This window comes from Triticum dicoccoides, chromosome 1B, assembly GCF_002162155.2.
Source record: "Triticum dicoccoides isolate Atlit2015 ecotype Zavitan chromosome 1B, WEW_v2.0, whole genome shotgun sequence".
In the NCBI taxonomy this organism is placed as follows: Eukaryota; Viridiplantae; Streptophyta; class Magnoliopsida; order Poales; family Poaceae; genus Triticum; species Triticum dicoccoides.
In genome coordinates this window covers 196,527,046-196,537,163 of record NC_041381.1, presented here as the reverse complement: position 1 = coordinate 196,537,163, position 10,118 = coordinate 196,527,046, and the positions used below count along the sequence as shown (strand labels likewise).

Genomic DNA, 10,118 nt, shown 5'->3' with positions numbered 1-10,118 from the left:
AAAAAAAAGGCGTCGCTTTCCTTTACTATTGGTTCAGTATAATTTTAATTTTCGACGACGAGAAGGTGAAAAACTAGTATACTTTTCGATATAATTTTGCATTTTACTGTTCATTCTACATCCAGTTGTCTATCTAGTATAGGCTTTTATTTTCCTTAATACTTAAAATATTAATCAGTGAACTAAAAATCTAAAAAAAAAAAGAAAAAAAAAGGAGCCTCCCACCTCGAGCGGACGACCAGAGTCCCTTCCCCGAGCGCGAGATCTAGGGTTCATAGCCGCCGCCGGCCCACCGCCGCGGCTCGCCCAGTCGGCCGAAGCCTCCGCTGCCCGGCCGCAGGTACAGGATCCCAGCAGCGCCTCCCTCCGTCGGGCAGCCGTTCCTACCAGCAGCGCCTTCCTCCCTGGAGCAGGCGCTCCCGGCCAGCAACGCCGCCGCCCGGAGCAACGCCGGCGACCAGTCCATAGGCAGGTAGCCACCAATCCTTCGTCCTTCCTCCATCCTCTTGCATCCTCTGTTTGTTCAAAAAAATTCCTGTTTTTTGTGTTGGATGAGTACTTGCTGTATACTGTATTTGATATTGCGAGAATATAACGATGATTATTTCTAGATGACTACTTGCTGCATGGTTTTTCCAGTGCATGTTCAAGTTAACATGTGAAAAGGTTTTGCTTGATAGGTGTTTGTGATAATGCTTGCAGGGGCAAATTTTTACAAATTGTAGTTTGAATTTATTTTTCAGATGAGCAGATGTTTTGGTTTAAACATGTTAGCAGTGAAACATGCAATGATTGACGATATATGAAAATGAAAAGATCAAGTTGTTTTATCTGCACCGTCTTTACCTGAAACCAAAGCTTAGCAGTTAGCAGTAACATGCAACTTGAGAGAGCAGGAGCTTTGTCTTGGTTATACTGGCCGGAATTGGTAAACACATTAGTACTTTGTTTATGATTGGGAATACAGTGGTACTGTTATGTTGTTAATTTTAACAGTCAGACCTAAAATATTTCCATTTAAAGTGATTGTTTCTCCTTTTGCATGTTAGCTGATTGATCTTCAGGTTCCACCTTTTGTGTTATGCCATGATAGATGTACAACTAGCTAATGATTTGATTTGATGCATTTTACACTTACTAAAAGTCTAATTCTACCCCTTTGAAACTTGGAGTTGGAACAGGGCATCAACATTGTCAATTGGAGGGACTTGGAGCTGCTCCAGCATCCACAGTAGAGCAAACAAGAAGGTAATCTGCTGTTCCTAGCTTCTATACATTTTTTTTTGTGAATTAAAAAATAGTAAATGCATCCCCGTATTAGCGCTTTACCAAAATGCCAAATTTACGTATCCATTTTGGCCTGATACTGATACAAGTATCCGTATTGATGCATTTTAGGAGCCAGGTGTTGATTGGAGATGAATGCCCCTGACCGCTATGAGCGCTTCGTCGTGCCTGAGGGCACAAAGAAGTGAGTCTATTCTAACACCACACTTTCTCCAACATTTTTCTAGAAAATGCTTCAATTGTGTTTTGTCAGGTATAGACTTTTTTGTGAAAAAGAAGGAGTGGGATGCAACCAACTTTCTTTAAATAATTATTAAGCATTTTAAGTTCTGTCATTGATAGCCATTTTGTACCTGTTCATGTGATCCTTTTGGCATGCAGTTATGAAAATCTGATGCTTTGAACCGTTTTTACTTTTATTGCAATTATTAAGGCTTGCGGTAGTTTCTACCTGCTGTTTTGATTATGGATGTAATCCTTGCTATTGTGTATTCATGTAATGCAGGGTATCCTTTGAGAAGGATACAAAGATCATGAATGCTGCATCTTTCACAATTGAACGTGAGGACCACACCATCGGCAACATCCTCCGCATGTAAGTGTAGATAAACTGCGTGCCTTTTTTTCCTTGCTTATGTTCATCAGTTCACACCTTATAATTTTCTTCTATATCTATGAGATTCTGCAGGCAGCTGCACAGGGACCCAAATGTTCTCTTTGCTGGCTATAAGCTGCCTCACCCCCTTCAGTACAAGATCATTGTTAGGGTAGGGTGCATATTTATGTTTGTTCTATTCCTTTGTCGGATTAGAGTTTACTAGTCTCACATTTAATTATGTGGGCAGATCCATACTGCAAGCCAATCCTCCCCAACACAGGCGTATACCCAAGCAGTCAATGATCTAGACAAGGAGCTTGAGAACCTGAAGCAAGCTTTTGAGGTCTGTTTCTTGTCCATAGCTCAATAGTTAGCTACACCTTGTAGCCTCCAATATAGCATTGAATAGCGTGGGCCTGTATAAAAGCTAGTACCTTGTGCTATTAAGGCCCCCTTTGTTTGGGCTATGGATTCCTGAGAATCAGCTATAGCTTGGATTCCTAAAATCAGCTACAGCTGTAGATTTTGAGAATCAGAAGCAGACTGTTTGTTTACCCTGATTTAGAAAACCCAGACGTGTTGTGAAATGTCTGCAACTGCCCTGAATGCACTAGTGGTCAATTACAAAACTTGCAGAACTCACAACATTAGTTGAACAATTGCCAAATCTTCTAATCCATACACACTCGTTCGGGCTGGGAGCACACACACACATCTGAGCCAAAATTCACTAGAAAAAAAAAGCGACTAGAAAAGACAAAAAAAAGCCAAATAGTATGGCAACAACCGAACACCAAGAACAGGGAAGATCATGGAAAATCAGGTGGAGCTTGGGACGCCAAGAACACATGATCTAGCCACGTGAACCAACATGGGGACGAGGGAGGAGGTGGATGTTCTGATGCTCGGGATGCTGGGGTTTGTGAGGCCGGACCAGATCATGAAAAGGGTGGAGCACAGGACGCCGGAGAGGGGTGGGCGCAGGAGGACTCGGGGGCCAAGGTGGACCTCCGGTGTGGTGCAGCTGGACCTCCAACACGGTTCAGGGAGAGCTTGGGCCGGCGGCGCAGCGGGAGATCAGGGGCCGCAGGCACAGGTTTAGCTAGGGGATGGCGGCGCAACGGTCTCGGGGCAGGAGTATGGGGAGGGGTGGAGGCGCCCAGATTCACACCTCGTCGATCCGACGGGGCTGACGAAGGTGGCGGCGCCCGAGATCCATGCCTCTCCCTTGCTGTGTTCGATGGGTGAGAAAGAACTTGTCGGTGGAGGAGTTGGGCTGGGGGAGGGGTGGCATTTCCAGCGTAATAACGGGGAGAAGATGGGCTATATTTGAACTAGGGTAAGTGGCAGCTCGGGAATCAGCAAAAACGGTGATTCTGGCTTCTGCGTGCCCGTAGTTCATTTTCCAAAATCGATTCTGCAAAGCTAAGGTAGAAACCTGCGTGTTTGTTTCAGTTTCTGATTTTGGATGGGCTAGAATCTGGAATCAGTAGCTAAAGCCCAAACAAAGGCCACCTAAATTTGCATTTTCATGGCCTGATTTGAGATTTGTGGATCGAGTTAATTTATGTTGATTTTTACACAACAAAGCTGATGAAGTGAGCGTATTTTATTTTGCATGCTGTTGTGCTGAGATAACTGTGATGCATGCTGTCATGTAATGCTTGTTTTGATGTTTGCTACAGGCCAATATATTTGAGTAGAGTTAGTACGACGTAATTTGTTTTATTGTACTGTCATTGGAAAAATATGCTGCTCTTAGTTCTGTACTTAATCTCGTCAAATGAGATAGTCTTGGAAGTAAAACAGGAATTAAATAGTGCAAACATCTCTCAACCAACCAGTCCTTGGAAAAACTAGGAAAACTAAATATAGCTGAATGCCATTCTTATGTCACAGATACTGTTAATTTTAGAACCCATCACAAGTCACTATTGATCTTCAATGATTTTTGGCGTTGATTAACTGTTTACTGTAGCTTCGCATGGAACAACCATTCAGAAATAAGTACTCTTGTTTTGGGCAAATAATGTTCCTTTACACTAAGATTCCTAGACAACGTCGTGCTGTTTTCATGTGCATTGCTCTTTAGGCCGTCAGTTGACTTGCTACTTAAACTGCCACTAAGCATAAAGTTAACCTGTCGGAAAGTTGCACCTTACAGAATAAGAAACTAAGATTGCGGGTGTAGAAATTCCCTGAATACTTTGGTTGCAAATCGTCTTGCTCCAAGCTACGCTCTTGATCACACTACAACTGAGAGCATGCTGGTACTTTTTTGTTTGCTGTGTAATAACACAAATAGCGACCATGTACTACTCCCTCCGTTCCAAAATAGATGACTCAACTTTGTACTAACTTACCTATAAAGTTAGTACAAAGTTGAGTCATCTATTTTGGAACGGATGGAGTACTTATGAACTAGGCATGTCAGAATTATTGACAATTGCGTCTGTAGAAGATTACCAACTCATTCATTGCCAGCACTATATTTTCTTCTTTTGTAATGGGGATAACAGGCCGCCTTCTAACTTCATTAGTATAACTAGCACAAATGCCCGTGCGTTGCAACGGGAGAAGAACAAAACCATACTTCCTGAACCCAATAGCTCAAGACCCTTCCCCCTCCTCCTCCTCCCACGACCGACTACCACACATGATGACATCAATAAACTCTTTGAAATCTTCCACACTGCCACATGATAAACACACATGAAAAGATGTGTTGTGCAAAAACACATCCGTGAAAGGAATTCGTAAGTGTACTGTAGGTGTGTGCAATTTAAATCACAGAAATATCTACCTGGTCGCGAGTATCTCTTTCACGGATTTTTTGACGTTGCTTAGTGATGCCCCAAAAATATCGCACTATAATAAAAATAGTAAAATCTTAGTACAACATTCTTGCTTCACTACAGAGGCAACAAAGATTTCCATGAACCAGTGTTGGCTAGGTTTAGGGACTGGGTAGCATAGCGCTATTTGTCTCCAATGATATTAGAAGCATTTTTTGCGAGGGTAATGGTATTAGAAGTATTTTTTGCGGGGCAATGATATTAGGAGCATTTTACAAAGATCCTCCATCAGTGCGGAGTTTGTGTCACACACAACAGGGAGTCCAACTGCTTGTGTCTTGGTGACTAAAATTATTTTTATTAGGAGCACTCTAAGAGTTTGTGACGGGCGCTAGTGCGTCGAGCAGAAAAATAAGAGCAAATGTTTTGTTCTCAAAAAAATATTGTACATGACCAACATAGAATGAGTCTTGTTTATTATGATTTAGACATAGTATTTTTTTGCGCATGTTAAACAACTCCAACATAATTTGCTTTTGAGTATTAATTTGACGTCAATTTGCTTTTGAGTATTAATTTGACGTCAATTCAGATATAAAAAGTAATCTTGCCTGATGCCGTTGTATTGGCATATGCACGGAGACGTTTAAGTGCCATTATATCCCATTTGGAGACCCTCTCTTTCCTTTTTTAGTTTTATATATTTTCCTTCCTTATACCTTATTTATGGGACACTTTCCATTTTTCTCTGTCTAGAGATGAAAATGTTTTGGTGACCAAAATTATTTTTATTAGGAGCACTCTAAGAGTTTGTGACGGGCGCTAGCGCGTCGAGCAGAAAAATAAGAGCAAATGTTTTGTTCTCAAAAAAATATTGTACATGACCAACATAGAATGAGTCTTGTTTATTATGATTTAGACATAGTATTTTTTTGCGCATGTTAAACAACTCCAACATAATTTGCTTTTGAGTATTAATTTGACGTCAATTCAAATATAAAAAGTAATCTTGCCTGATGCCGTTGTATTGGCATATGCACGGAGACATTTAAGTGCCATTATATCCCATTTGGAGACCCTCTCTTTCCTTTTTTTAGTTTTATATATTTTCCTGCCTTATACCTTATTTATGGGACACTTTCCATTTTTCTCTGTCTAGAGATGAAATACCGTCCCTTTTTCTTTTTCTTTCCTTATTCTGCCATCAACCCGCCCTCTTTCCTTCCTTATTTATTTTTCTCTCTTTTCTTCCTTATTCTGTCATGAAATCCCTCTTCTTTCCTTCTTTGTTTTTCTCTCTTTCCTTCCTTATTATGAAAGGACTTATTTCCTTCTTTATTGGTTCCTGAGATGGCTCCTTGATACTGAAAAACTCGAAGATGTATATAAGTTACAAAGATTGAGTTTAAGGGAGCGGTATGGGACTATTTATTGCACCAGGTTGTGGGCCAGCCTCGCCCGTTCGGTAGTGTGGTTTCCTTCGGGTGGGCCGGAATAATGTGGCCTGGCGGCCGAAAATCCTCCTGGCTTGGTAGAGTAAGAGGGTAATCCTTGTTCTTATAAACGTACAATGGGCCAGCTGAGTTGGTGGTTTGCTCTTTGCGCTTTTCTGGCAACCTGCGTTCGAATCCTCAGCATATAATTTTTAATTTTTGCGCCCATTCACATATCAGGTGGGCCGGCTATCAAAAATCTGGATGCCTGTCACGCGCGACAGACAAAAAAAATTATATGATGCTAAAAAAAAATTATATGGAAATAACAGACGGATGAAATCGCCATATTGACAGAAAGATGAATAGTACCACCTCGGATGTAGAAAATAATATAGATGAAAAAAAACTGAAAGCGTAAATTCATGGGAAGAAGCGTATTGTGACGGTGAACCCGACAAAGTCAATCCGTCCGAATCCTCAGCATATAATTTTTAATTTTTGCGCCCATTCACATATCAGGTGGGCCGGCTATCAAAAATCTGGATGCCTGTCACGCGCGACAGACAAAAATAATTATATGGAAACAACAGACGGACGAAATCGCCATATTGACAGAAAGATGAATAGTACCACCTCGGATGTAGAAAATAATATAGATGAAAAAAAACTGAAAGCGTAAATTCATGGGAAGAAGCGTATTGTGACGATGAACCCGACAAAGTCAATCCGTGCTTTATATTATTACTAGCAAAAGAGCCCGTGCTTTGCAACGGGAGAAAAAATAACACACCTCTGCGAGGTTTTGTCATTGTGTGCATGCGTGATTATAGATGATTGCACTCAAAACAACATTTTAACAATATTTAATGGGCAAAATAACATAATGTTCAGATTCTACACATTTTTAATCAAGTTTTATATATAACATGTTAAAATTGAAGTTATGATTTAAAAGATGTGAACATTTTTTAAAAACATATGATATGGACTGTGGGTTGATTTTCGAAACTGCAGGGGGCTTTGTGTAAAAATTGAAACATTTTCTTCATGTCACTTAAAGTAGTATTGCAGGTTAATTGCCAAAAACTATAGGGTTTTTTGTTTTGTCTATTTGTTCCAGTTCTGCTGCGACATATCACATATGCAGGATTCTCCATCGAATTGAATCTTCTGCTTAGTCCGTTGCGCCTCAATTCACTGTTAGATCTAATTTGCTCTATTCTAGCTTTCTTTTGTTTTCGATGCATATTTGCATATTTTTGCCTTTCTCGTGTGTATTTTGTGCCTTTTTGTGTTGGCTCCATATTTGCATACTTTTTTCTCCCTTGTGTACATTTTTTTACAACTTGATCGAATCTTCAATTCTTTTGTTTTGCTGATAGGCTTCACTATGCTTTTCAGTTTTTCATGTTTTTCCTTCTTCGGTCATCTGTGTGTGGTCATCTGTGTGTATCGCTCTCTATCTCTTTTCCTTCTTTGTTCCTTGGCATCCATGAGAGTTTTCTAGAATATAGAAATCTGTTGTTGATAAAAAAATGATAGACTTTGCATCATAAATAGAGCATGTGAGTACTCATATATTTATTTAATTACAATATATATAAACATCAAAATTGTGCAGATATCACAGTATAAAAAAATGATTAGACTTTGCATCATAAAATAGAGCATGTGAGGTACTCATGTTTTCTAGAACGGAGAGGTATTGTTATTTGTACAATAATGTCTTATTTCTTCTTCGCAATCATTTTTAAAATTGTGCAGCCATTTAGGCGTACGGTTTAAGTTGATAATAGCCATCAGCATGTCGCCATAGCTACGCACTACACAGTCTATCTCTTTTTCTTTGAGGGAATACACAATTGTATAACTGTACATGGCGGCTAAGTGACGCAGGCTCCACACTTGTTCTTATCCCCTTTCTCTCGTACTCACTGCAAAATCCCCCTTTTCTCTTCACCTCGTTGGGAGCGGCCGCCGCGTGCTGCCTCCCTGCCATCTCCAACCTCGCCGGGAGAGGAGCTCCTCTACCCCGATTCGCCTCTAGTAGGCCAGCTAGCCGCCACCCTGCCTTGGAGCTCGCCGCCTCCGCCCACCTCTCCGTCGGCTTCATTCTTCTCCGCCTCGATTCCGTCCGCCGCCACTGGATCCACGCTGGAGCAGCTGGATCCGCCGCCTCCTGCCTCGCCTACCGTAGGGAGCAGGACGACCGATAGAATTGCCACCACCTCTCTGTCAGCTTCGTTCTCCTCCGCCGTGATTCCGTCCGCCGCCGCCGGATCCACGCTGGAGAATCGCCCATTCGTTCGCGGCTGGGCTACGCAGCTGCCTCAGCCCAGCTTGCCCGCGAAGCCGTCGTCGTCCATCTCTATGTCGAACTCGACTGGAGGCAGCGTGTGCCGGCGAGGTTCCAAGAACCCCTCTCTGTTCCTCTCTCTATTGTCCCTTTTTTGTTTCCTTCTTGATGTTCTTCTGCTCCCGAGCTGAGCATATCACGCATGCTGTTTATTTGGATCCGGGCAGGCGCGCCGACGGGGATGGCGGTAGCGGCGCGCGGCGATGTGGGGGTGGGCCGGCGGCGCGTGGTGAGGCGGGTCGGGCGTGGCGGGAGGTGGCAGCGCGCTGGAGGTGAAGATGGGGATTGGGAGGCAGCGGGCGTGCGGGTGGCTGCCTTGATGTTCTTTTCTGTCCCATGTACCGCTTCAGTTTGATTTATGGATTGCGGGTTAAATATTCAAAACCATAGGGGTTGTTTTGTAAAAAGTGTGTGAACGGGGCGGACGAAAACGAGAACGTAGCAGGGGATATATAGATGGATTAGTACCATCTTAGATATAGAAAATAAATATAGACGTGTTGATGAAAAAAAACTGAAAGCGTAAATTCACGGGAAGAAGCGTATTGTGATGGTGAACCCACGGAGTCAATCCGTGCTTTATTATTAGGGAAAGATTAGGGAAAGATTTCAAGCACTTGTTATGGCTGAAGTTGCATCTTTAGTTTGCACACATAGAACTTTTTATGCTACTCCCTGGAGCTGCATCTTCCTTTCCATAAACAGTGGTATCATCTTTGGTTTCCCAGGTTGATTCAACTTTTCTGAATTAGTGTTTTGCTAAATAGAGGTAAACTTTGTCTGTTTGCGCGCGATGGCACTGCCTTCCAGTTTGTTTTTCATGGTGGCATAAAACAGGGAATAATACATATAATGGGAACTTTCTGAAAGTACAGTTAGTTTAATAGAACTGTGTCAATCTGAAGGCTTTGAATCTGGAAAAATGTCTGTCTTGAGGTCTTTAATAGTTTCTGACTTGGCCATTCGTTTTTTGGTCCAAACAGTGGTGACTTTTGCGGAAGATTTTTCTTTCAGAAAATGTGATGGCTGCTAAATAAGGGCAATAATGCCTAGTGTATTTATTTGGTAGTGATGATTGATGACTTCATGTTGTGCGACTCGAGAAGGGTATCTGTGTTAGGAGACACTAAGGATACTAGACTACATGTGATTTGCTCCTTTTATTAGTTATCGTAGACTACCAGTGACTGTACGGTGTCAGCCATCCTCCAAATTGATCTGGACATGGTCGTTCCAGTTGAATTAATTTCTGCCGATGCATATGAAGGCATGACGAGATATGCCACTGACCTTCTGAGATTTCCGTTTACAGGATGAGAAGACCCGATTCGAAAGGATGAAGCAGGGCTACTAGGCCGCCGGTGTTGGCTGCTAATTAACGTGAAACCTTCCTTGCTACTGTAGTTCATATCTGATGTCTGAACTGCGGTAGAAAAAATAACACTCAAGGATTTTTCGACATGTGCGACCGGGATTGCGTATGATTGTATGGTTGTTAAACATGCGTTGGCACTTGATATGCCTGCTAGTTGAATTGTTCGCTCCTGTGGGGTTGGATAGAGGATACGGACCGAGCTTGAAGCGAGTCCTTGGATCATTTTGTGCTGCATGAATTTTATGCCAATGTATTGTAGCCAACTTAAACA

The 10,118-nt window shown here is 42.1% G+C and overlaps 1 protein-coding gene across 3 annotated transcripts; it reads left to right on the top strand.

Annotated features, from left to right (window-relative positions):
- Positions 1 to 201: 201 nt before the first annotated feature.
- On the top strand, positions 202 to 10,118 carry LOC119328001 (DNA-directed RNA polymerases II, IV and V subunit 11-like). Of its 3 annotated transcripts, none has more exons than XM_037601054.1 (7): positions 202 to 468; positions 1,182 to 1,248; positions 1,399 to 1,471; positions 1,793 to 1,882; positions 1,976 to 2,054; positions 2,133 to 2,228; positions 9,785 to 10,118. In XM_037601054.1, the coding sequence occupies exons 3-7, from the start codon at positions 1,419 to 1,421 to the stop codon at positions 9,824 to 9,826; spliced, it is 360 nt and encodes a 119-aa protein (XP_037456951.1). In that variant the 5' UTR covers positions 202 to 468; positions 1,182 to 1,248; positions 1,399 to 1,418; the 3' UTR covers positions 9,827 to 10,118. The 3 variants fall into 3 exon arrangements, with proteins under 3 accessions (XP_037456951.1, XP_037456946.1, XP_037456955.1); XM_037601049.1 differs by having other exon boundaries at positions 202 to 472; XM_037601058.1 differs by having other exon boundaries at positions 202 to 472; positions 1,173 to 1,248.

Coding starts and splice junctions, on each gene's coding strand:
- LOC119328001 (XM_037601054.1), top strand. CDS start 1,419: ATGAATGCCCCTGACCGCTATGAGCGCTTCGTCGTGCCTGAGGGCACA. Junction 1,472..1,792: donor GTGCCTGAGGGCACAAAGAA/GTGAGTCTATTC, acceptor CATGTAATGCAG/GGTATCCTTTGAGAAGGATA. Junction 2,055..2,132: donor AGTACAAGATCATTGTTAGG/GTAGGGTGCATA, acceptor TTATGTGGGCAG/ATCCATACTGCAAGCCAATC.